This window comes from Puma concolor, chromosome E3 (genome assembly GCF_028749965.1).
Source record: "Puma concolor isolate L17-30 chromosome E3, mPumCon1.1.hap2, whole genome shotgun sequence".
NCBI lineage: Eukaryota > Metazoa > Chordata > Mammalia > Carnivora > Felidae > Puma > Puma concolor.
Genome location: NC_141682.1, coordinates 24,886,394 through 24,911,972, shown reverse-complemented (window position 1 = coordinate 24,911,972; position 25,579 = coordinate 24,886,394). Strand labels below are relative to the sequence as shown.

General features: G+C 46.0%; 1 protein-coding gene across 3 annotated transcripts in view; it reads left to right on the top strand.

Annotated features, from left to right (window-relative positions):
• The window catches only part of OTOA (otoancorin), a 74,891-nt gene extending 54,883 nt beyond the window's left edge, over positions 1-20,008 (top strand). For all 3 annotated transcript variants that reach the window (XM_086692780.1, XM_086692782.1, XM_086692781.1), the window contains 7 exons: positions 1,245-1,432; positions 3,203-3,358; positions 10,894-11,036; positions 11,465-11,601; positions 12,137-12,234; positions 16,490-16,685; positions 19,331-20,008. In XM_086692780.1, the coding sequence (XP_086548906.1) occupies positions 1,245-1,432; positions 3,203-3,358; positions 10,894-11,036; positions 11,465-11,601; positions 12,137-12,234; positions 16,490-16,685; positions 19,331-19,401 (989 nt within the window). In that variant the 3' untranslated portion in view covers positions 19,402-20,008. The remainder of the gene's footprint in view (positions 1-1,244; positions 1,433-3,202; positions 3,359-10,893; positions 11,037-11,464; positions 11,602-12,136; positions 12,235-16,489; positions 16,686-19,330) is intronic.
• Positions 20,009-25,579: the final 5,571 nt, after the last annotated feature.

Here is a 25,579-nt window from a genome sequence, read left to right as displayed (position 1 = left end):
ATCTGGTCTGATTTCCCCTCTTGACCAGAGTCCAGTGAGTTGCCATTGGTAAGGGAATGGCCACAGAGCTTGGGAATGCCCTGGCCTAGGTGGTGCTGGTGAGTCTGCGAGCCTCAGGGATAGACAGCTGCTAAGACGGGAAAGCCAGGATTGCTGTCAAGATAAGGAGCCCTGGTGGCTCTGGGTGGCTCAGTCGGTTGGGTGTCCCACTCTGGATTTCAGCTCGGGTCATGGTCTCACAGTTCATGGCTTTGAGCCCCTCATTGGACTTGCTGCTGGTAGTGTGGAGCCTGCTTCAGATTCTCTCTCTCTTGCTCCGTCCCTCTCCACCTCACTGTGTTTCTCAAAGTAAATGAATAAACTTAAAAAAAAAAGAGAGAGAGAGAGAGAGAGAGAGATGGTATCCTTAAAAAAAAAAAAAAAAAGACAAGGAGCGTTTGGTTTTCTCCTTGGGCATATCTGGGAGAAACATTTCGTTTGCGTGTTGATGCTGTGAGCTCATTTGACCAGATGAGGTTCAACTTATTCCGAGACTGAAATGGACGGGTTTCTCCTGTTGCGAAGAAAACGCAACAGGTCCATTTCTCCTCTCCCTGAGGCAGTGGGAAGGCCATAGCCTCCCCGATGATTTTCATGGACGGCACATCATTCATCCTCCCTTCCTACACCGAGAACTGAATGCTCCTTCCTCGTAATTCTGGGAGCTTTAACTCTGGGTTGCAAACTCAAATGTATGCAGGGGGGCTGCGGGTACATAGCTAATAAAGATAGCTAACACGTATTGAGCACTTACTGTATACCTGGCATTGTTCTAAGTGCCTCAGATGTAATAATACATTTAGCCTTCACAGAAGTTCCATGAGGTAATTTTATCCTTATTTTATTGACGAGGGAACTGAGGCAGACAGGGGTTATATAGTTTTGGATTTGAATCTGAAGCCGGAACTGTTCACCACTAGCTCCTACTGTCCTCCAGGCAATTTGGAGCCCCAGTGAAACGTTGCAGAGCTCCTGCGGTGTGCATGTGGTGTGCAAAAAGTTGGCATTTCCGCAATTTCATTACCAGGTAATTAGCAAGAAGTTCCAGAAGTGGGATTTAGGCTGCTCCATGTGTCCCTGCTCTCAACGTCGACGCTAAGCTGCCTCTCGTGCATAAATCCAACTGGAGAAGGTTACTCGTTTCAATAAAGAAACAGACTAACGTGCCTGAAGCCCTCTTTCTTCTGTTCCTCCCCATTCTTCAGGTTGCCATGGAGTCGTGGCTCCTTCCTCTGGTGACATCTTCACGCTGGCTGAAGCCAATGCCTGCTGGGCCCCCGAGGACCTGCTCTGCATGGAGGAGCACACGTTCATCAGGAACGTGGAACTTCTGGGGGCTGTCAGGGGTTTCGACCAACCTCAGCTGATGACCCTGAAGGAGAAGGCAGTACAGGTAAAGCCCACGTCAGGGTGGGAGCTTTCAACAGAGAGAAAACCCCAGAAGGACGGTCCCAGCATTTCTGTGGGCAGAGCCCACCCCAGGGGGTTTTCACTTGGTGTTACTGTGTTGCAGTTTCTCTGGATGAACCCAGTGCCGTAGGCGTGCTCTTCGCATCTGACAAATTTCTAGTTCCTCTCTCTTAGGGCTGTGGCAGAGAACAGACATGTGTCTTGGCATCTAATGGATGTTCAGTAAAAAGTTCTGTGGATGTTCTGGTGCCTCTGACTGAGACGGTTTCTAGGAACTGTGCCTTTTCTTTCTCCACATGGAGGACCTCAGTTGCTGCTTACAGCAGGTTTTCTCAGAGGGTGTTGCGATTTTGTCGGGAAACATAGCAGAAAAAAGTGAAAAGAAGACTAGAAGTCATTTTTCATCTTTATAAAAGGGTCCCTTTGAGTGGCTCATTTCAGCCATTAGGATAGTTGTGGAATATCTAGTTACCTTTGTGGGGTTAAGGCATTAAATTTCTTAAAATTATATTTATAACTCTTTTTTATATAGATGACCCAAGTTTATTGTAGAAAGGTGGGAAAATAATAAAAAAGAAAATCGGTCATAATCTTCTACCTAGAGATAAGCACTGTTAACATTTTGGTATATTCACCTGAAGCTCCCCAGACTTCTGTATATGTGTATAAAATATATTTATATATTTCATGCGTGTATTTCGTGTATACTTACACATATATGTTTCAAAAAATAATATCGTGCTCACTCACTATTCAATAACTTGCTGTCCACACCCAACAGTATAAATGCATATTTTTCTTTATCAGAAATATAAATTTATATCAGCATTTTAAATAGCTATATAATATTTTGTTTTATGGCTGGTCCTTTTTTTTCCTGTCCTTATTTATTTAGCAAATTGGTAGACTTTTAGGTTGCTTATATTTTTTTAATGCCTCAAAGTACGTATTTGTACATATTTCTTTGGATACTTGTCTCATTATTTACTTAGGATAAATTCCTAAGGTGGAATTTTGGGGTCAAAGAGTGTAAATATTTGAAAAGCTATTGATACATATGACCAAATTCCTCTCCAAAAAGTACGTACCAATTATATTCTCAACATCCACAAATGAGGGTATCCTTTATCCCATATCTCTTCAACACCATAAATGATCATTCTGTTTATTCCTTGTCAATATGATCAGCTAACATGGTATCCTTTGATTGTTGTTAATGTACAATTTAAAAAGTTATGACTAAGACTGAACTTTTTTCCATGTTTCTTTTGTGAATTTCTTATTCACGTCTTTTTTTTTTCGAAAATCAGTAAAACTTTGCTTCTGTTCTTTCACCATTAACAGAAAACTAGGGAAAGCAAAAATGTTTGTGTTTACAAGATAAATGGCCTCTTTACCCAGAAAACATCAAACCCTCAAACTACAACAGGGAAGATAAGAGCACCCTCCCCCACTTCCCCTGAGCTGTCTTTGTCATCTTAGACAAAGCCTTAGTCCACTGGCCAGGGACCCGAGATGTGGCCAATTCAAGACGAGGGCCAAGAAATCAGACCAGTCCATTCCTGTGATACAAAGTTGTTCTGTTCATGTCTTTTGTATATATATATTTAAGTAAAAACAAGTGTAGTCATATTTTTCTTGTTGATTTTTAAGAGAATTTTATATATTAAAGAGATTTACCCTGTGTCTGTTTAAAATACTATTGGTAATGGTCAGTCTAATCTGGATTTTTTTTTTTTTTTTTGGCTTGAAGTTTTGGGACATGCCTTCTTACTGGAAAGAGTACCATATTGTCTCCCTGGGGCGCATTGCTCTGGCTCTTAATGAGAGTGAGCTGGAGCAGCTGGATCTCAGCTCCATTGACACTGTGGCTTCCCTCAGCCAGCAGACAGAATGGACCCCAGGACAGGTAGGTAGATGTTGCTGGATCTTTTAAATATCCCATTTTGGTCTTAATTTTCTGTATATTTTCCTTTATATCTTGAACATACAGTATTTATAATAACTGTTTTAAAATCTTTGCTGCCAGGGTTTCCTAGGTGGCTGGGTCAGTTAAGCGTCTGACTTCAGCTCAGGTATGATCTCACGGTTTATGGGTTTGAGCCCCATGTTGGGCTCTGTGCTGACAGCTCAGAGCCTAAAGCCTACTTCAGATTCTGTGTCTCCCTCTTTCTCTGCGTCTCCCTTGTTCTCTCTCTCTCTCTCTCTCTCTCTGAAAAATAAATAAACATTAAAAAAAATTTAGGGGCGCCAGTATGGCTCAGTCAGTTGGGCATCTGACTTTGGCTCGGGTCATGATCTCACGATCTGTGAGTTCGAGCCCCATGTTGTGCTCTGTGCTGACAGCTCAGAGACTGGAGCCTGCTTCGGATTTGGTGTCTCCCTCTCTCTCTGCCCCTCCCCTGCTCACACTCTGTCTCTGTCAAAAATAAATGTTAAAAAAAAATTTTTTTTAAATAAAAAAAATTTTTAAATCTTTGCTGCTAAATTTCCATCATCAGTCATTTCTGAGTTTGTTTCTATGGGCTAATTTTTCTCCTAGTTATGGGTCATGTATGGGTCATGGCTAGTAGTTTTGACTGGCTGATAGGCATTGTGAATTTTATCTTTTTGAGTGCTTGATTTAGTTATACTCCTTTGAAGAGTATTTGGCTTTGTTCTGACATACATTTAAATTACTTTCAAATCAGTTTGGTCCTTCTGAGGCTTCTTTTTGAGTGTAATTAGGGTGAGTCCAGAGTGACCTTAATTCTCTAGTTAATTTGTCCCCATTACTCAGACATGATTCTTCTGGGGACTCTGTCTAATGTGTATGTATTTCAAGACCTTTCTGCTTTGGCTGGTGGGAATGTGTGTTCTCTTTCTAACTCCATACAAGCTCTGAGAATTGTTCAGCCTGCTGCTTTCTGATGCCTCTTCCTGGTATTTATGTGGATTTCACTTCTGGCCTGTGTAGATAGGTCAATACTGAGCCAGACCGGAGAAGACCTCTCTCTTCTGTGAAGTTTCTCTTCTGGTGTTCTGTCTCTCTCTCTCTGAACTTTCTTATTTTCCAGTACTTTCCCCCACAAATTACTGGTGCCCTGGCCTCCCTGACCTTGGATCTCTGTATTTCCAACTCAGATGGACCACTGGGGTTTTGGGGTCCCTTCCCTGCTCCCTGGACTGCAAGCTGCTTCTGGGCCATAAGCAAGGGTGATTTTCGGACTCTTCTTATTTTCCCTCTTTCAGGATTATAGTCCTATGTTCTCCATTGTTCAGTGTCTGAATACAATTGTTTCTGTATTTTGTTCAGTGTTCTCGTTGTTTACGGTGGGAGGGTGATTCCTGTGTCACTTAATCCTTCATGGTTTAAAGAAGAACTCCCCAGAATTTAATTACTTCAACTGGGAGGGAAGTTAACCCACTGGATTGCTAGAAAGGGGAGTCTTAGCTGCTTCGTGGTATCTTCATTCTCAGGCAGCCCTCCCTCAGTGGTCATTTTCAACACCAGGTTTATATATTATCTACTTAGTAACCCCATAAAAAGAGTGCCTCTTTTGCATTAATTTTTTTTTACATTTTTTTAATGTTTATTTTTGAGAGAGAGAGAGAGACAGACAGACAGACAGAGCACGAGTGGGGGAGGGGCAGAGAGAGAGGGAGACACAGAATCTGAAGCAGGTTCCAGCTCTGAGTTGTCAGCACAGAGCCCGACATGGGGCTCAAACCCATGGACTGGGACATCATGACCTGAGCCAAAGTTGGACACCTAACCGACTGAGCCGCCCAGGCGCCCCTTTTTGCACTAATTTTTGAAAAAATTGCAGCATTGGCTGTAATTGCCCACTGCAAACCATCACTGTAGTCAGGAGTAGAGCAAGTTGGGTGGCCAGGCATGTGTCAGGGAGCGGAGTCCGTCTCAACATGACCCTGTGAACTGACAGTGGAGAATGGGAATGTGGGGGCTGCCTAAAGGCCCCCAAAGACATCTATGCCCCAATCCCTGGAACCTTGGAAGATGTTCCCTTATATGGCAAAAGAGATTTTTCAGAGATGATTAATTTAAGGATTTTGAGGTGGGAAGATTCTCCTGATGAGCCCGATGTAATCACAAGGGTCCTTATGAGAAGGAGGCAGGAGGCCACAGATACACAAGGACACAGAGAAAGATTCGAAGGCCCCAGGCTGCTGGTTCTGAAGGGGGAGGGTGCAGCTACAGGCACCCTGTGGAAGCTAGAAGAGGCAAGGAAACAACATTCTCTCGAGTTTCCAGGAGGAACACACCCTGCCGACCCATTTTAGGACTTAGGGCCTCCAGAAACGTAAGAGAATACATTTGTGTTGTGTGAAACCACTGACTCTGTGGCAATTTGTTACAGCAGCAAGAGGAAACAAATACAGGGGGGTTCACCAAAAGAAAAGCATGGTGTTCTCAAACACAGGGGGCCAAGGGGCGCCTGGGTGGCGCAGTCGGTTAAGCGTCCGACTTCAGCCAGGTCACAATCTCGCGGTCCGTGAGTTCGAGCCCCGCGTCAGGCTCTGGGCTGATGGCTCGGAGCCTGGAGCCTGTTTCCGATTCTGTGTCTCCCTCTCTCTCTGCCCCTCCCCTGTTCATGCTCTGTCTCTCTCTGTCCCAAAAAAATAAAAAAAAAACCAAAAAAACAAAAAAAAAACGTTGGAAAAAAAAAAAAAAACACGGGGGGCCGGGGGCACGGGTGCTGGGCAGGCAAAACCACTGCATGTCCCCCAGTTGTGTGAGCTTTTTGGAATCAGGATTCCATGATTCCAGGCAGGAATCCAGGATTCCAGGCAGCCATTCCACAGCCATGACTGTGAGGGTTACACCAGTCAATACATGGGAAACATTTTGAACAATGCCTGGCACATAGTGTTCAGTAAAAAGTACTTTTTTTTTTTTTAATTTTTTTTTTAACGTTTATTTATTTTTGAGACAGAGAGAGACAGAGCATGAACGGGGGAGGGGCAGAGAGAGAGGGAGGCACAGAATCGGAAGCAGGCTCCAGGCTCTGAGCCATCAGCCCAGAGCCCGACGCGGGGCTCGAGCTCACGGACCGTGAGATCGTGACCTGAGCTGAAGTCGGAGGCTTAACCGACTGAGCCACCCAGGAGCCCCTATACTTTTTTTTTTTTAATGTTTATGTATTTATTTTGAGAGAGAGTGAACGTGAACAAGGGAGGGGCAGAGAGAGGGGGAGAGAGAGAATGCCAAGCAGGCTCTGCACTGTCATGGGGCTCGAACCCCAGAACTGTGAGATCATGACTTGAGTCAAAATCAAGAGTCGGACACTTAACCGACTAAGCCACCCAGGCGGCCCAGAAAGTAATTGTTTTCATTGTCATGGCCATCATCATCATCATCATCACCACACTTCCTCTCTCTGGAAGTTTAAAAGTTGCCTCAAAAAAAGAAAAGAAAAAAATAAGTTGCTTCATTTCCAAGATGGTCTAAACCAAGCAATTGGAGGTTCCTTCTATCCTGACATTCCATAATGACTGGTTTTGACTGGTTTGGGAAGTGCCACCTCAGCCTTCAGATATTAAAATCCTTCTATTTACAGTCCTGGAGGAAACAAATATATATCCAACTTAGAAACTGGAGTATCTCTTTCCCTTTGCACCAGTTTTAATTCCCATGGATGCCAGTGAGATTTATCAATATGTTTGAAGAGGATATGAAAACCTAACATTTGCATAGATCATTTGCAGTCAGTCCCTCAACTTTCGCTCCCAATCAAACCCTTAAATGCATGCTTCTAGATTAATAGACAGACCTGGCGGAACTATATTAACGGAGTTCAGTTTAAAAACCAATATAAGGGGGGGAGGAAACTATTAGAGAAGCCAGAGGGATGAACAGGGAGATTGAAATCTTAGAGCTATTCATTTTTCAGAGGGTTAATATTGCCTCAAAGTGTTAGTATTAATTGTCTGGGAATCATTACAGATACACTGGTCCAGTCATTCAAGTAAATATATTTTGGCTTATCACCTCGCAAGCTGAGCTTGCGTTTTCCGGGTTCCAGTGGTGAGGACAATTTAACACCGCGTCCTCAAAGTAATTTTATTTGATTGTATTTTTGCGCTTTCATTTTAAAATGGGCACGCCTGATAGTTGAGGAGCACACATTGTTACGAGTCATCTAGTGAAACCTGATTTGGGAAGCCTTGATAGGAAATGTTCAAAAGCTACCTCGAATCTCTATGTTCTCGTCATACCCAGACATCTTCACAGGCTACGAGTACAGGCTCTGGAGTCAGACTGTGAGCTTTGTAATCACTGAGGGAAGTTTCATGGAGAACCTGATCAGTCTGATTTGCAGGAACATGGGAAATCTTCCTGAAGCCAGTCCATGTGAAGGCAGCAATCCGATGCCATTTCTTTTGTTTGTTTGTTTGTTTGTTTTTGACATTTTTAAATGCTTTTTTTTAAATTTGTATTTGAGAGAGAGAGAGAGACAGAGTGCAAGCAGGGGAGGGGGCAGAGAGAGGAGGAGACGCAGAATCCGAAGCCGGCTCCAGGCTCTGAGCTGTCAGCATAGAGCCCGACGTGGGGCTCAAACTCACAGACCGTGAGATCATGACCAGAGCTGAAGTTGGACGCTTAACCGACTGAGCCACCAGGCGCCCCAATCCAATGCCATTTCAAAGGGGGTACCTGTTGCCTACAACTTCTGTAGATCACTCACTCAGATATTCATTCATTCATTTAAAAAGTACTTACTGAACCAAACTGTGTGTCAGGCGTTGTACCAAGCAGTAGGGATTCAGTAGCTAGCTGGATATTCTGTGCGTCTTGGGATTCTATGGTGGCACAGACAAAAAAGTGAGCACAGTGACAAGTGTTTCGAAATTGTGATGGGGCGCCTGGGTGGCGCAGTCGGTTGAGCGTCCGACTTCAGCCAGGTCACGATCTCGCGGTCCGGGAGTTCGAGCCCCGCGTCAGGCTCTGGGCTGATGGCTCGGAGCCTGGAGCCTGTTTCCGATTCTGTGTCTCCCTCTCTCTCTGCCCCTCCCCCGTTCATGCTCTGTCTCTCTCTGTCCCAAAAATAAATAAACGTTGAAAAAAAAAATTAAAAAAAAAAAAAAAAAGAAATTGTGATAATTGATGGAGCACCTGGGTGGCTCAGTTAGTTAAGCGTCTGACTTTGGTCCTAATCTCCTGGTTCGTGGGTTTGAGCCCCATGTCGGGCTCAGCACTGATAGCTCAGAGCCTGGAGCCTGCTTCAGATTCTGCGTCTCCCTTTCTTTCTGCCCCTTCCCTGCTTGTGTACTCTCACTCTCTCTCTCTCTCTCTCTCTCAAAAATAAAATAAACATTAAAAAAATAAAATGACGATAATTGATAACAGAAAATGGGCAAGGTGCTCATAGAAATAGTCAAGGAAGGAGGCTATTTAAGATAGGTGAATCAGGGGAAGAGGTAGCGTGTAAGCAGACCTGAGGAGGGGTGCCTGAGTGGCTCAATGGGTTAAGCATCCAACTCTTGATTTCAGCTCACGTCATGATCTTGGGGTTTGTGGGTTTCAGCCCTGTGCTGAACACAGAGCCTGCTTGGGATTCTCTCTCTCCCTCTCTCTCTGCCCCTTCTCAGCTTGCGCTTTCTCTGTCTCTCTCAAAATAAATAAAGTAAATAAACAGACCTGAGGAATGGGGAGGCAGCAGACATGAAAAGTAGAAACCCAGTGCAACATTTCACAGTCTTTGTCAACGCTTTCTCTTAACACTGTAATGATTCTTATTGTGTGATAAGGATGAACTAACTATTCTTATTGTGTGATAGGGATGAATTAAAAAGGGATGGTGGGGGTGTCTGGGTGGCTCAGTTGGTTAAGTGTCCAACTCATGATCTCAGCTCAGGTCTTGATCTCAGGGTCGTGAGTTCAAGCTCTACATTGGGCTCCAGGCTGGGTGTGAAGTCTACTTTAAAAAGAAGTAAAAGTAAAGGAGATGGGAAGACTCACTATATCCGTGTGACCCTCACTCCCATTCAGATGTTTGTCCTTGGATGTCTCCTGCCTTTCTTTGCCTTGGGAGCTCTTGTCCTCTTGTAATCTTTTGCACCTACCTGTATGAGCACTGAGGGATCCAGACTTTATTATACAGAGAATCTCCAAAGGCTTGACTTGAATCCTTCCTCAGGTCTGACATAAGTAGATCAAATGAATCAGGGTTCATTTAGTTACAAGTGGCAGAAAAAAACAACCCAAAGTGGCTTGACCAAGCAAAGGAATTTATTGGCTCCCTTAACTGAAAAGTTCAAGTAAAGAGTTCAGGTATGGCTGGATTCTGAGTCTTCAACACTATTGTAAAGAATCTGTCTCTCACCATCTTTTGACCCTACTTTCCTTTGCGTTGGCTTCAGTCAGAGGCAGGTTCTTTCCATGCAGTGAATTCTAGCAGGTTCAGGTGTTTATCCTTCCAAGGTCAGTCCAGAGAAAGACTGTCTTATTCCTCTATTTCAATTAGGACACCCCTAATTATTCCAGCTAACGTCCTGGTTGGTTTTGACTGGATCACATGCCCAGTCTAGAACAAATCATGGCAGCCAAGCTGAGGGAAAACTTGACTAGTCGGGACTGGGCCATAGCATCACTTCTGGAACTCAGCAGGCAGTTACTCCAGCTGAACCACATGAAGTAAGAGTGTGGGAGGGGTGGCTCTCCAGGGAAAGTCGTGCACAATGAATGGCTACTGTGGAAGAATTTCAGGGAACCCTACACATCCACACCAACCCCCTTGAATCAAAGCTCACTGAAGAGATTCCTCTGTGATTTTCTACACCAAAGCATTTGATATACTACTCTCTGGAATTGAAGAGAGAAGGACAAACCTATTTCTGTAGGACTTTAGAGAAAGAAAAATTCACTGTGGCCAAGATAGCCAGGGAAGACTTCATGAAGAAAGTGACATTTGACTTGAACCACTGCCCCTCCACCCCCCCACCGTCCCGCCCAAATAAAAAGCTGGTTGGATTATAACAGTTGGGGATGTAGGAAGTACATTTCAGATGGAGGGAATGATTTGAGCAAAGGCAAAGGAGCAGAATATTACAAGGTTTGTGAGACAGTGCTGGAAACAGATGCTGGAAAAGTTTGGATTCTGACGCAGGAGAACTTAAGTGAGCAAACTATCTGAAGGTCATGAGTGACTGAGGAAAATACGCCAGCAGACACAGGCACAGGCACAGGACACCGTTCCTTTCATGCTGGTGAAGGATACAAGAGTTTCACTGCCAGAAGACACCTCCCTGGATCAGGGGACACACTCAATGGAAGCAGCACCTTAGGGACACGAACATGGAGGCGGGGGCTAGGATGCTTCGGAATGGGAGTGTGTCCAGAGGAGTATGGGTGAGGGATTGGTCCAGAGGCTACTGATCTAGCTCTGTTACTCCCTCCTAGTCTCTGGATGGTTCATCTTTATTCTTCCTTATTTTTTATAGGCTAAATCCATTCTGCAAGGATTCCTGGAGGATGCAGGCTATCGTATCCAGGATCTGAAGAGTTTCCACTTAGTAGGACTTGGTACAACCTTGTGTGCTATGAACATCACTGAAGTCTCACTTATAAAAATCTCAGAATTCAGGTAACCAAACCAGTTGTGTGCACAATGGCAAATGATTGACCAGCTCATTCGTCCAGCAACATGTTCTCCGCTTCCTGATGCTTTGCCGCCTTTCTGGGCTAAGATAAGGAGTGGAGTCAGCTGGATCCTTTCTGGATGCTGAGCCTACCTACCTTCTTCTTTTTTTTTTTTTTAATGTTTGTTATTTATTTGAGAGAGAGCAAGCATGGGAAGGGCAGAGAGAGAATCCCAAGCAGGCCCCATGCTGTCATCACAGAGCCTGACGCAGGGCTTGATCCCACGAACCATGAGATCATGACCTGAGCTGAAACCAAGAGTCAGATGCTTATTAACTGAGCCGCTCAGGCCCCGAGCCTGCCTACTTTCTGCACACCAGTTGTGTCTGAAGAGTCTCCCAGGCTCACACTATATTCTTCCCTCTTACTTAGGGTGGTCGTGGCCAGAATCGGAACCCTGCTCTGCAGCACCCATGTCTTGGCTGAGTTTAAGAGGAAGGCAGAAGTTGTATTTGGGGATCCCGCCAAGTGGTCCGGCCCTGTCTTGCAGGAGCTCGGGACCATTGCAGGTAAGAGGCACCTTGAGCATGCCTTCTCTCCCTTTCCAACCTTTGTCCTGGGGACAAAAGCAAATAATAATAATAATAATAATAATAATAATAATAATAATAATAGAATCCTTGGCTGTGTGTAGTGAACATCTCTAAGGTTACAGTGGAACCTAGATTCATGACTTGAAGGTGAAGAGGGTGGGGTCTACAAATCTCCCCTTGGTGATTCCTGTGCTCACTAAAGCAGTTTAGGATGTGATTTAATTGGCTCCTAACTAGTTTCATACACAATCTGAAATTGCGTAAAGTTCCTTCTGGGCGTACATTTCCTTGTAGGAGACCAATCAGGGCTGCTATGACCCACTTTTTTTTTTTTTTTTTTTTTTTTGAGTTGATTAAGGAACTTGATTCTCCAGTGTGATTTTCAGGGCCTTTGGTAAGGAATGCGGCTTGCCTAGAACAGACAGATCTGTACATTAGGCAGCACCATTAATAAAACAAGTAGAGTTCTGATGGCTGGATCTAAACCCTCATGATTCCTTTTCCTCCTCAGCTGGATTAACTAAGGAAGAGCTCCAAATGCTGGACAAGGATTTGATGCCGTATTTCCAGCCATCAGCAATCAAATGCCTTCCTGATGAGATATTCAAAGTAGGTACCCAGTTCTTCAAGGAGAATAGGAGTTGACCCCATTTCAAATCACATAGGGGAACAGATGGCAGGCCTCGGATTCTAGAAGCTTGCAACCAGCCTTCTCGGAAAGGGCCAGGGGGGAGCTGTATGCCAACAATGAATGGGTCACATGATAATTCTGGGTTAAAATTTTTTTTTCTTAAAACTTTATGTTTTAATTGTAGTTATTTTTATGGTTGTCTTCCCTTCATAGCAGGTGGTATTGATTTTCTATTTATGATGGTAGGACAGGTTCATATTTCTTTATCCAGAACCTTTGGGGACAGATATATTTCAGAGTTTAGAATTTTCCAGATTATAAAAAGATCACTCTGTGAATCTACAGTATGTAACTTAACACCCCCAGCAGTGTCTGGGGAAGCACCTTACGCATTAATATTTCTGTGAAGTAATCAATGACGTCACATTAATTGGAATAAATAGAGACTCTGAATGGCCTTCAATCAATTCAGGTTTTGCAGGCAAAGAAGTTTGTCTTATACTTTGGAAAACACTTTCAGCTTTGAGACGTTTCTGGATTTCAGAATTGCCAATGAGGGATTGTAGACCTATATAACATTTCCTTATTATTTTTATTTTTTAAATTATTTATTTATTTTTAAAAATGGTTATTTACTTATTTTTGAGAGAGAGAGAGGTCGCAAGCTGGGGAGGGGCAGAGAGAGAGGGAGACAGAGAATCCCAAGCAGGCTCTGCATTGTCAACACAGAGCCCGATACGGGGCTTGAACTTACAAACTGTGAGATCATGACCTGAACCACAATCAAGAATCGGATGCTTAACCAGCTGAGCTCCCAAGGTGCCCCATAACATTTCCCTTTTTTTCTTTTTTTTTTTTTAATTTTCTTTTTTCTTTTTTAAAATTTACCTCCAAATTAGTTAGCATAGAGTGCAACAATGATTTCAGGAGTAGATTCCTTAGTGCCCCTTATCCACTTAGCCCATCCCCCCTCCCACAACCCCTCCTGTAACCTTCAGTTTATTCTCCATATTTACGAGTCTCTTCTGTTTTGTCCCCCTCCCTGTTTTTATAGTATTTTTGTTTCCCTTCCCTTATATTCATCTGTTTTGTCTCTTAAAGTCCTCATATAAGTGAAGTCATAGGATTTTTGTCTTTCTCTGACTAATTTCACTTAGCATATTACCCTCCAGTTCCATCCACGTAGTTGCAAATGGCAAGATTTCATTCTTTTTGATTGCCGAGTAATACTCCATTGCATATATATACCACATCTTCTTTATCCATTCATCCATGGATGGACATTTGGGCTCTCTCCATACTTTGGCTATTGTTGATAGTGCTGCTATAAACATGGGGGTGCACGTGTCCCTTCGAAACAGCACACCTGTATCCCTTGGATAAATGCCTAGTAGCGCAATTGCTGGGTCGTAGGGTAGTTCTGTTTTTAGTTTTTTGAGGAAACTCCATACTGTTTTCCAGAGTGGCTGCACCAGCTTGCATTCCCACATAACATTTCCCTTTTAAATGAATTTAAGTAAAAATATTTTAGTTGGTTTAAGGAAAAGTGGTAAGAAAACATCAAAGGAGTATGTTAGCTAACGTGACAATAAATTATTAAGGGAAAAAAAAAAAGAAAACCTCAAAGGACAGGTGACGATGCAATGGAAAAAAATTGACAGGGTGGCTTTGGGTCAACTGTAGTGGGGTAGTCAGTGAGGGGTCCTTGCTTCGTGTCCCCGTACAAGACTAGTGTTTGGTGGGGACGGTGTGCTCTGATGAGGAGTGGCCCTGGTACTCTTGCTTGCTGGGTAACTTGGAAATACATTCCGTCCACCACAACCATGTAAGACACACAAACGAGGCCGGACAGACTCCCGCGATGCCACATCACTGGTTCATTTCAAGACAGGCGGCAGACCTCGAATGACTTCAGAAGACAGGACAGATGCCAGCACAGACAGTTCCCCAGCTGTTTCTGGGAGATAAATCGTAGTCCTTGAGGCTACAGAGCTTCCCCTCTGGGGGGCTCTGCATGGGATAGGCAGCTTGGTTCTGGATGCTGCACACTGCTGAGCACTTTCTCCTGGTCTTGTTTGGGATGCACTTTGTGGTTGCTTCCTTGTTTGGGTATTTATGTCAGAAATCCCTACTGACCACTCCCCTGTGGTGGGCTCCAGGAGAGATGCCCCTGGGGTGTAACCCAGTGCATGCTGGGCCTCAGAAGGTAACATGAAAGAGCGCAGTGGCCTGGGTGGAGTCTCAGGTGAACTGTGTAAACTTAGCCCTCTCTAAACGGGGAAGCTGCGTCTCGTCTCTGGCACCTCAATGCAGTGTGACAATCTGGGATCACTATTACTGGATCTCCCTTTTTTTAAATTTTATTTTACAGATTCCAGAGGTCTCCATTTTCATGTGAAACCTCCTGATAATTAAATGTTGGCAACCACTTTTAAATTTATTTATTTTTTTAAAACAGAGTCCGGTAGGCCTAGAGATTCAGCCTGGCCTCTGGGCTGCAAGCCAGCCCCATTGGAAAGATAGATAATTTTTATAGTACAGACTCCATTAATGGTAGATGTAAGGTGTAAGCCAGAAGAGTACCTGTGTTGGGTGTGTCTGTGTGTCTGAGGGAGGAGGTGATGCTGACCTTGTGCGGCAGGTCAGCTAGGCCAGCTAGGTGTGGCACACGGAAGGGCAGGGCAAAGGTGCTGCCTCTCCTGAGGGCTACAAATACGGGCACTCATTCTCCTGCAGTGAAGAGTCCTGGGGGGAGGCAGCTGCGGAGGTGGGCTTGGCCCAGAGTACGAAGTCCCCATTGCCCCATTCAGGAGCCGGAACTGTGTCCTGAAAGCGGGGGGCAGGGAAGGGTTCCAAGCAGGGGAACAACACGATTCCAGGGAAGCATCTCCTTATGGAATAAGAAGAGGGTGAAGGAAAGAAGAGGGGCGGGTGAGGGGGCGTAACCCCTTTCCCAGAATCTTTGGGGTCCTTAGAAAATAAGCAACATAACTTTAAAAGCCCCTCTACAAATTCAGAATCCTGCCATCCCATCTCATTCCAGACCCACTGAAACTAGCCACCAAGTCCTCTGAGCTAGAAGCGACTTCAGAAAACATCTTCGTCAGGGTCCTCAAAGACCCTAGTGTCCTTGGCAGAATTTCCCACTTCCAGTGCCCATGGCAGACGTCACTTTCCTCCACTGAGCCCTCACAGGACCCACCCGCATGGTGTGCAGGCAGTCATCAGAATCCACACAGGAGATGAGTTCTCTGTGCCATTCCACATCTAGTCTAGAGCCCAGAGAGGCTGTGAAACTTGCCTAAGGTCACACAGCAAGTATATGGCAGACATAGATACTAGCCATATGATATTGGCTGGGACACAGATTCAGATCTTTAGCCTTTAGGCTTGTGTTTTCTTCTCTAAATCAGTGTTTCTCAGGTGGGGGACCTGGAGCCTGGAGAAGGAGGTACCTTGTGCTGAATTAAACAACATTAAGTCACACAGTGAGAAAATCGTGACTCTCTTTTCAACTCTCTGTTAATGCTGATTACTTCAAGGAGGAAGTCTCAGTTTGGAGCTAAAACGTCTTTAACACCTCTATAACGCTTAAAGCCTCCTTTTTATTACATTTTAAGAGATGTGGGTTCAGAAATTGTTGGCCCACAACTCTAGCTAGAATTCAGGAAGGTTGTTTCATTTCTTTTGGCCTATTGTTAATGGTTACTGATGGCAAGTCACTCTGGTCTTCCATTTTTGGAAATTTCCACTTAAAATTTTCCATTTATTTAATTTATTTATTTATTTATTTATTTATTTATTTATTTATTTATTTTTCTTTTATTTTTATAAATATTTATTTATTTTTGAGAGACAGAGTGAGACAAAGTGAGACTGGGGGAGGGGCAGAGAGAGGGAGACACAGGATTGGGAACAGGCTCCAGGCTCTGAGCTGTCAGCACAGAGCCTGACGCGGGGCTCGAACCCACAGACTGTGAGATCATGACCTGAGCCGAAGTCGGACGCTCCAACCGACTGAGCCACCCAGGCGCCCCAAAATTTTCCATTTTAAAAATAAATTTATTCTAGCAGTGAAAGAGCGAGGAGATTTTAGGGAAAGATCCTCAAGAGGAGCAGAAAGGGTACACGGGTGTGGCAAAGTTGTGCGCGGCCCTGGACGGGTGACCGAGGTTTGGGTAACCCGCGGAGGAGACCCACTGAGGGCGCTGTCCCTCCCCCCATCCTCTGCAGGAGCTGTCCGCGGAGCAGATAGCCTCCTTGGGTCCCGAGAACGCAGCGGCGGTGACCCCAGCCCAGCGCAGGCAGCTCAGCGTGTTGCAGCTGCAGAGCCTCCAGCGGGCGCTAGATGGCGCCAAGACTCGCTCCTGGCTGGACACGCCCCCGAGCGCCAGCCCCACCAGGACCGTCTCCTCCGCTTCTACTCTAGGTGAGGGGGGGGACACTCTCCCTGGTCCTCCTTAGCCGTGTTCCCTGTTCTTGGGCGGGGACCTTCCTAAGATTAAAAGTGGGGTCTCTCATAGTCATCCGAGACTGCATTCAGAGAAAAATCTAAAGTCCGTAGCAAGCGTCTGTAAATGACCCTCAACTCTGCCTGTACTTTGAAGTCACCTGGGGGAACTTAAAAAATTAAAAGAAAAAAATTTTAAGTTTATTTATTTAGAGAGAGAGGGAGAGAGAGAGAGAATGAGAATGAGAATCCCAGTCCCAAGCAGGCTCCACACGGCCAGCCCAGACCGGAGCCGAAAGCAGGAGTTGGACTCTTAACCTGCCGAGCCACCCCAGGTGCCCTGGGGGAACTTTTAAAACAGCCAGTTTCTGGGACCCCATCCAGAACTCGTTGAATCAGAATCTCTCGAGTGTAAATGCATTTCACCGGTTCCTTTGCATCCTACCTCCTTCTCACTGAGCACTATTAACTAATAAATTCGACCAGTATATATTGGGCACCTACTATGCATCAAGCCTGCAGCAGGGGCTGGGCATATGGGGGTGAGCAAGACAGGTGAGGCTGTCTTGTAAATGAACAAGATGATTTCACGTCCAGGAAGACCAGGGACGGAAGGAGGCAGAGGGAGGTGGGGGTGACTAGGGCTCAGCTAGGATGAGGGGTTCAGGGATGTGTGGCTTTCCTTGCCTTTCTTTTCTCTTCTCTTCCTTCCCCCTCGGTCTGTCACTTCTTTGTGGCCCCTCCTATCTTTAGTGAGCACCATCTCTGGACAAAGCATGGTGTTGGACGCTGGGGAGATAGCAGAGAGCAAGCCAGATGTGTTCTCCATGCTCACTCAGCTACCAGTTGAGCCTGGGGTTGAGGGAGGGCCCACGTAGCCAGGCGACCATGAGGCAGTATGACAGGTGCTGTGATGGGGAACACACGGGTGAAGCAGCTGACGTGGGCTTGGGGGGATCTGGGAGTGCCCATGGCAACCTCCCAAAGATGGTAATGTCTAAACTGGAGCCCAAGCTGGGGAGAAGATAGACTCAGCCCCATGGACAGTGTCCCAGGTAGAGGGAGCAGCGTCAGCAAATACCCAGGGAGCGAGGAGAACTTGGTGCTCAAAACCTCCACTCTGCCTTTTCCTGACCTGAATGTCTCCCTCCGTCTGCCCCAGCCTTCCCTTGGCGGGGGGATGGAGGACTGGGGGAATTCCCAATTTCTGCAACCCCAAGTGGCCACAGACGGCACTCACAAACAGGAGCCATGACCTTTGATACACTACTATTATTTTTAAAACTTTTCATTGAAATAGAATATGCATACATTTAAAAATTACTTTTATTTATTTATTTATTATTTTTTTTTTTTAATTTTTTTTTTCAACGTTTATTTATTTTTGGGACAGAGAGAGACAGAGCATGAACGGGGGAGGGGCAGAGAGAGAGGGAGACACAGAATCGGAAGCAGGCTTCAGGCTCTGAGCCATCAGCCCAGAGCCCGACGCGGGGCTCAAACTCACGGACCGCGAGATCGTGACCTGGCTGAAGTCGGACGCTTAACCGACTGCGCCACCCAGGCGCCCCTAAAAATTACTTTTAAACATCGTGTTTTGTGTGTTTTATATACTACACACAAGAGTTAGTACACAGGGTTCAAAACAGGTAAGTAAGGTCTGACAAGGAATACAGTGAAATGTCTCCCTCTGTCTCCTGTCCCATCATCACCTTCCCTTCCCCAGAGGCAAGTGATGTTACCAGCTTCTTGTGTATCTGTCCAGAGATAGTCAGCCTGTGCATGTCCATAGATTATCTCTGCACTTTTCTAAAGGGTAGTTGTACCCTTTGTTATGTGTCTGTACATAGGAGCCCGGCAATGGTTGGTTTTCTAGTTGCATCATAACTGCATTTAACCAGATCTCTACAGACGGATAGGTCAGTGTTTTCTTTAAAAAAACAAAAAACAAAAAACAAAAAACTTACAAGGCTGCAGGGAATAACCTTTTATCCTTTGCATCTGTTCAAGTATATCTCCAGGATAAAGTCTTCAAAGTGGTATTGCTAGGTCAGAGGGTATGTACATTGGTAATTTTGACGGATATTGCAAAATCCCCTGTAGAGAGGCAGGACTAGTTTTTCCTTGAACCAACAGTGTCAGAAAGTGGTGTCCCTGTGGGACCTTAGATGCCCTACTCCTTGCATTCATCCCACAGGCCCTTCCTGAGGGGAAGACCCTTACTCTCTTGTTTCTTAAACTCGCTTCATTATCAGGACCACCTGGGAGGGATCCTTAAAATACAGATTCCTGGGCCTCGTGTCAGACTTGCTCAATCACAATCTCCGGGGGGGAGGAGCCTGGGATTTGCATTTTTAACCATCTCCCCAGGTGACTCTTAGGATTAAGGCAGCTCTGGTACCAGCTGATTCACATAATGACATTGAATTCTCACTTCTCGGGCCCTGCATTCGGGTCATGATTCCCACGTAAGAGAAAAGAGCAAACAAACGGCGTTCCGGGGGGAATCACGTGAATGGGCCAGAGGGAGACTCAGGGAACTGGGCATGATGCATCTGCCCACGACCACCCCTCCTTCCCCCGCGGGTTGCTGAGGCCTCCTGTGCATCCCTGTTTCCTTTTAGGAGCCCCCAGCGCCTGGGGTCTTTGGCTCTGCTGTCCTTTGCTGGTTCTTATGGCCGAGACCGTGTGGTGAGCAGCGTGTGTGCATCGCCCTTCAGTACCCAAGCAGCCGGCCCAGGGTGTGTGGAAACAGAGGCACTTCAGACTGTGAGACCCCCTACCCCAATCCACAGCCTCCGCTGGGGCGGGGAGACCCCAGGGCCTTGAAATTTCAAAGGCACCAAAAGGAAGAATAATTGTTAAAAATGATTTTAAAAGTTCTTCAGCTGGCTTGTGTCCTCAGCAGAGAGACGTTCTCTGCCCTGTTTCAGCCTCTCTTGCTTTCCAGCTTGGAGACAGAGAAACTGTGGGTGGGAAGGGTGTTTTCTGTCAAGGGCATGAGGACCTGACGCCCGAGTTCCTGGCATCTCTCTCTGAAGAGAGGGCAGTAACTTGTGCGTAAGGATTGGCGGGTGCTGGCAGTGGTACCATTTTATCCAGGACCTGATCTGGCTTCTTCTCTGGCTTAATGTCTCTTCCTCGGAGCTATAGGCTACATTGGATTTCTCCTTCTTAGGTATTTAGCAGAGCCGAAATAAATGAATCCCTCAACAGAAGCCAATATTCCTGCCTGATTGCTGGGACTAATTGATGTTTTGGTGGGCATTGCATTGCCTGGAAATTAAAACATTTAACATGGCTCAACGTTAAATCAATTTTTAAATACATTTTCCAGATGCCTTCCATTTCTTTGGGAGTCAGCTGAATGAATGGCTGTGGAGTTATCTGTTAAGCTTTTAAAACAGTCCTTTTTTGACGAAGGTGGTGGCTCTTCCGGTTTTAAGTTGCCCTGGGCTTTGGGGATGGGTTGAAATAAAAAGGAAATACATAGTGCAAGTCAGTCACCCATGTGATTATAGCACAGCAGGGCAAAGTCAGCCCACTGGCCCAATCCTTTTGGAGGCTGGGATGGAGTTACTTCTGGAAATTTGCAGGATGCTCTTGGCCTCGGGCTCAGGAAAGGGCAACGGCAGTGTGGTTTGCCACCTCCCAGGTGTTAATGCCGTCTCAAAAATAGCAATCAGAGTCATTTCTCATGACATCCCTTAGGGAGCAAGTTAGACATCCTGGGCACTTCTCTTCTGCCACCAGCACGCCCTGCGTTCTCTTCCTGGTCACGCATCCACAGTAGATGTCTCATCTGGAGATAGGAAGAAAAGCCTGCCTGAGTTTCCAAATATCTCTGGTGTTCCATAAGAGGTGGGTGGATTTTAAAAAGCAGCATGGGTAGGTGTTGTAGAGACTGGTGTATTTTCAGATGTCACATGCAGTTATGATAGAAAATTAAAAGGCTGGCATATGGAAGGTGTGGCCCTGCAGGTGTTGTTTAGGGTCTGATTTGGTTCTTCTCTCATCCTGGCGGGGAAGTGGCAGCTCATGTTCCTTCTCAGTCACAGATCATCAATCTTGTTACCAACAGCACCAGCCCCCGGTTTAGCGGGGCCAGACTGGCTGATCTGAGAGGGGCGTTGTGTGAGAATGGGTCTGTGGGTTCCAGTTGGGTCCAAGCAGGCTTGGATCCAGCTCAGGACCCACTTTCCTTCGGCCTTGGATTTTCCTGGGGAACAGCAATTAAAACAACTTTCCTTTGGGTCAGGCGTCACGCTGCCAATGTCGTGGAGCTTTTGTGTCTCACCTTCCCTTCTGATCATTTGGTTTTGATTGACTTCCTGGACCCTGCCTGCCATGTTGGATGGCGACAGTGACTCCTGGAGGGCCAGCTCTGCATCAGGCACTGCTGAAGGGGCTTTGCCTATATCATTAGCTCACTTGGTTGTCATCACAACTCTGCTACGTGGGTGCAGTTGTGATTCCCATTTTCAGATAACCAAGAGGTTAAAGAACTGTGGTCTAAGGCCCCTCAGGTAGGAAGGATTTTTGGATCTTGACTTTTTACCTCGCACTGTGCTGCCTCCTAGATGAGTATCTTTTAACTTCTCCAATAAGTTAGATCAGAGAGAGATTCTGTAACTCCCTTCACCTCCTCCTCTGGCGGGAGGCCAGCTTGCCTCACAGCACTTATAATTGGTGATTGCCTCAGGCAGAAAGACAAATCCAGCTTATGCCCCGCAGGACCCCTGGGGTCTCAGGTTGAGATGCGCAGGGAAGCAGCGGGTCACACTGATAGGTGTTGTTCCTGTTCACCTTTCAGTGTCAACCCGGCCGTTGCATTCCCAGCCTCCATCTTCTACAACTGGCCCCCCAGGTGGCTGCAGGGATCATGGTCACTAGCACACAGGTCGCAGTGTCATGGTCCTGATTGGTTGGGACCTGCTCCATATAGGTTGTCAGATATCTGAATATCACCCCCAGCTGGATCCTTTGGCGGAACCCCCACCTTCAGGCCCCGTCCAGATGCTGAGCGTAGCTTGTGGGGGCTGGAAGTGCTTGTGGGGGCTGGAAGTAGCTTGTGGGGGCTGCAACTTCAATGAGACCTAGAAATACATTATTCTCTCTAGTCCTGGTGCCCAGGGAGTCACCACAGTTGCTGGAGATGGGTTGCATTACCAAGGAGAGGTGGCTGCGTCTTGGGGTGTGTGTGTGTGTGTTTCCCTGGCTTTACTAAAGGAATGCTGAGAGTGACAACACAGTAAAGAGCTTAGTATTAAATATTCAATATTCCTTTGTCCTTAAGTCTGTTGCCCATTCTTACCTTTAAAAACATCTATATTGTTTCTAAGGAAAACATATATGTAATAAAAAAAATAAAATTAAACACTGCAGAATTACCAGGTCGTAGAGTGAACAGGTGCGACATCTACAAAGTATGTCTTGGGGTGAGTACCCTCTCTATAAATCCATCCCAGCCATCCAGTGATTCCTGGGATTTTCAGCCACCATAGGAGATTCATTTTATACTTCTCTGCCTTTACTGCTTATTGTTACTGATTATTTCAGAAAGGGGTATGGGCTTGTCTGACCTATGGGGAGAGATCTGCATAGGTCTTGCCCACAGGTGAAGACCTTACTGGCCTTCACCTCCATCCTGGCCTTTGATGACTCAGACTGGACATATGCTGATGAAATCTGGAGGGAGGGGCTGTGCTTAGGAGAAGACTGAGGAATTGCTTTCAGTCTCTGAAATCCTCTGGAACATTCCCATGTGTGTGGTGGACTAGATGACCATCCCCAACTCCTTTGGTTACTTCCTTTATTAGGCTTATACATCCATGCATCTCAACACCGCTGACTTTGGGCTTTGGTTGTTGGAACGTGAGCAGAAATGGTAGATTCCACAGCAGTAGTCTTACATGTGCTCACATGATTTGGCCTGACCTGTTGGTAGTTGCTTCTCCACGTGAGGCAATGTGTAGATGAGGAGACATAGGGAACAGACATGAACACATCCTGCAGCTTACAGCCAAGCTGAGATCAGCAGAACCCAGCAGAGCCACAGCCAACCTGAATACTCAGGAGCAAGAAATAAATACTTGTTATGGGAAGCCATTGAGACTTTGGGGTTATTTGTCACTGCAGCCAAAGCTGACTTATACACCGTGTCTTCAGCATGCCCTCCTTTGCACAGTGCTTGTCCCATGCTGTGGATTGGAAGATGATACACTTTACCCCAAGTCACACTGACTTAAAAGGAAATGGATCATTCCAGAAGAGTTCAGTTACTAAACTGTGGTAGACAGAATTCTAAGGTGGCGCTAAGCTCCTCGGTGTACACACCCTGTGTAATCTCTTCCCCCCAAGTCCAGGCAGAATCTGTGGGTGTGATGGAGTGCCACTCCTATGACTATAGTCTTACGCTATTAGCTTTTACTAATTTTTTGACTTAATAAAAAGGTAGATTGGGGTGTCTAAGTGGCTCAGTTCCGACTTCAGCTCAGGTCATGATTTTGTGGTTCATGAGTTTAAGCCCTGCATTGGGCTCTGTGCTGACAGCTCAGAGCCCGGAGCCTGCTTTGGATTCTTTCCCCCTTCCCCCCGCCCCCTCTGCCCCTCCCAACTCATGCTCTGTCTCTGGCTCTCTCCTCTCTCAAAAACAAATAAGCATTGGGGCACCTGGGTGGCTCAGTTGGTTAAGCATCCAACTTTGGCTCAGGTCATGATCTCACAGTCTCATGAGTTCAAGCCCCACATCAGCCTCTGTGCACTGACCGCATGGAGCCTGCTTGGGATTCTCTGTCTCTCTGCCCCTTCCCCACTCACACTCTCTCTGTCTCTCTCGAAATAAATAAATACTTTAAAATTAAAAATAAATAAACACTAAAAAAAAGGCAGATCGTCCGAGTGAGTCATACTTAAACTAGCTGTACCATTCAAAGGAACTACCTTCCTGAAGTCAGAGGTATTCAGTGTGAGAGAGCCTATGGAGGGGACCACGTGGCAAGGACCTAGCGTGGACCTTGGAAGCTTAGAGGTCCCTGGCTGACCGCCAGCAAGAGAATGGGGAGACCTCATCATACAATCATAAGGAACTAAAGTTTGAAAACAGCCTGCAATCTTAGAAGGGGACCCAAGCCTCAGATGGGACCCCAGCCCCAGCATGCTCTCAGCCAGGTGAGACCCTGAGCAGAGAATCCAGCCGAGCCACGCTCCGACTTGTGACCTCCTGAATTGAATACACAGAATAAGGGGAAGTGAGTGCAGGGTAGGCAAATGCCAGCCATGTGCAAGGAGCTGAGAAACAGGCAGCCATCTCTGGCTGAAACAGTCTAGCTCTGGAATGTAAGCTTAGCCCGGAAACCTAACATTGCTGTGGGTGGGCATCCTATTCCTTTTCAGTTCTCCCTCAGGGATCTTTTACTTCTTGTGAAGATGGAGGCCTGGTATGTTTATTTATCTTTAGCACTTACCATTTATAATGACTCAGCATCAATTCCTCCTTCCCCACAAGACTGAATTTCGTTTGGGGAAGCATTCCTCTGGGACTGTCACTCATGGATTAGGTGAGATGAATCCCACCTTCAGCTCCAGGGTGGGCTCTGATTCTCTTAAATCAATCCGCATATCACATTCCTTAAACCATAGGGATTGATTCAGGGATGGACCAGTGACAGCCAGGATGTGGATTTAAAAAAATTTTTTTTTCTTAATGTTTATTTATTTGTGAGAAGAGACAGAGCATGAGCTGGGGAGGAGAGAGAAAGAGGGAGACACAGAATCTGAAACAGGCTCCAGGCTCTGAGCTGTCAGCACAGAGCCCAACGCGAGGCTCGAACTCACGGACCGCGAGATTGTGACCTGAGCCGAAGTTGGATACATCCGAAGTCGGACGTGCCCCGGATTTTTTTTTTTTTTTTAACGTTTATTTACTTTGAGAGAGAAAGAGAGCATGCACACTGGTACACGTGAGCAGGGGAGGGGCAAAGAGAGGGGGAGAGAGAATATTCCAAGCAGGCTGTCTGCTGTCAGTGCAGAACCTGATGTGGGGCTCAAACTCAGGAACCCTGACATCATGACCTGAGCCAAAATCAAGAGTTGGGGGCGCCTGGGTGGCTCAGTCGGTTAAGCGTCCGACTTCAGCTCAGGTCACGATCTCGCGGTCAGTGAGTTCGAGCCCCGCGTCGGGCTCTGGGCTGATGGCTCAGAGCCTGGAGCCTGCTTCCCATTCTGTGTCTCCCTCTTTCTCTGTCCCTCCCCCATTCATATTCTGTCTCTCTCTGTCTCAAAAATAAATAAACGTTAAAAAAAATTAAAAACAAAAAAAACAAAAAAAAAAAATCAAGAGTTGGACACTTAACTGACTAAGCCACCCAGGCACCCCCAGACCATGGATTTTTATTCAACTATTGGAGGGGAAAAGGAGAGAGATGGACAGAAAGACAGAGAGGCAGAAATAAGAGGAAGCGAGGGAGAAAGATTTGCTTTCCTTCTGGACATGAACTGTCCAGCCATCTTGAAATCGTAGGAAGAGAAGCTGTGAAGGAATGGAACTAAGAATTGGTGTGAGCAGGGGCACCTGGGTGGCTCAGTTGGTTAAGCGTCTGACTTCGGCTCAGGTCATGATCTCATGGTTGGTGGGTTTGTGTGCTGACAGCCTAGAGCCTGCTTCAAATTATGTGTCTCCCTTTCTCTCTCTGCCCCTCCCCTCCTTGTGTACTCTCTCTCAAAAATAAATAACATTAAAAAAAAAAAAAAGGTGTGAGCAAAACCAGGTTCTGGTAAAAGGTTTTAGAGCCTGGATCAAATCATACCTGTAGATCTGCCCCTGGTCCATTCAGTTACGTGAACAAGTTTGGGTTGGATTTTCTGATAACCTT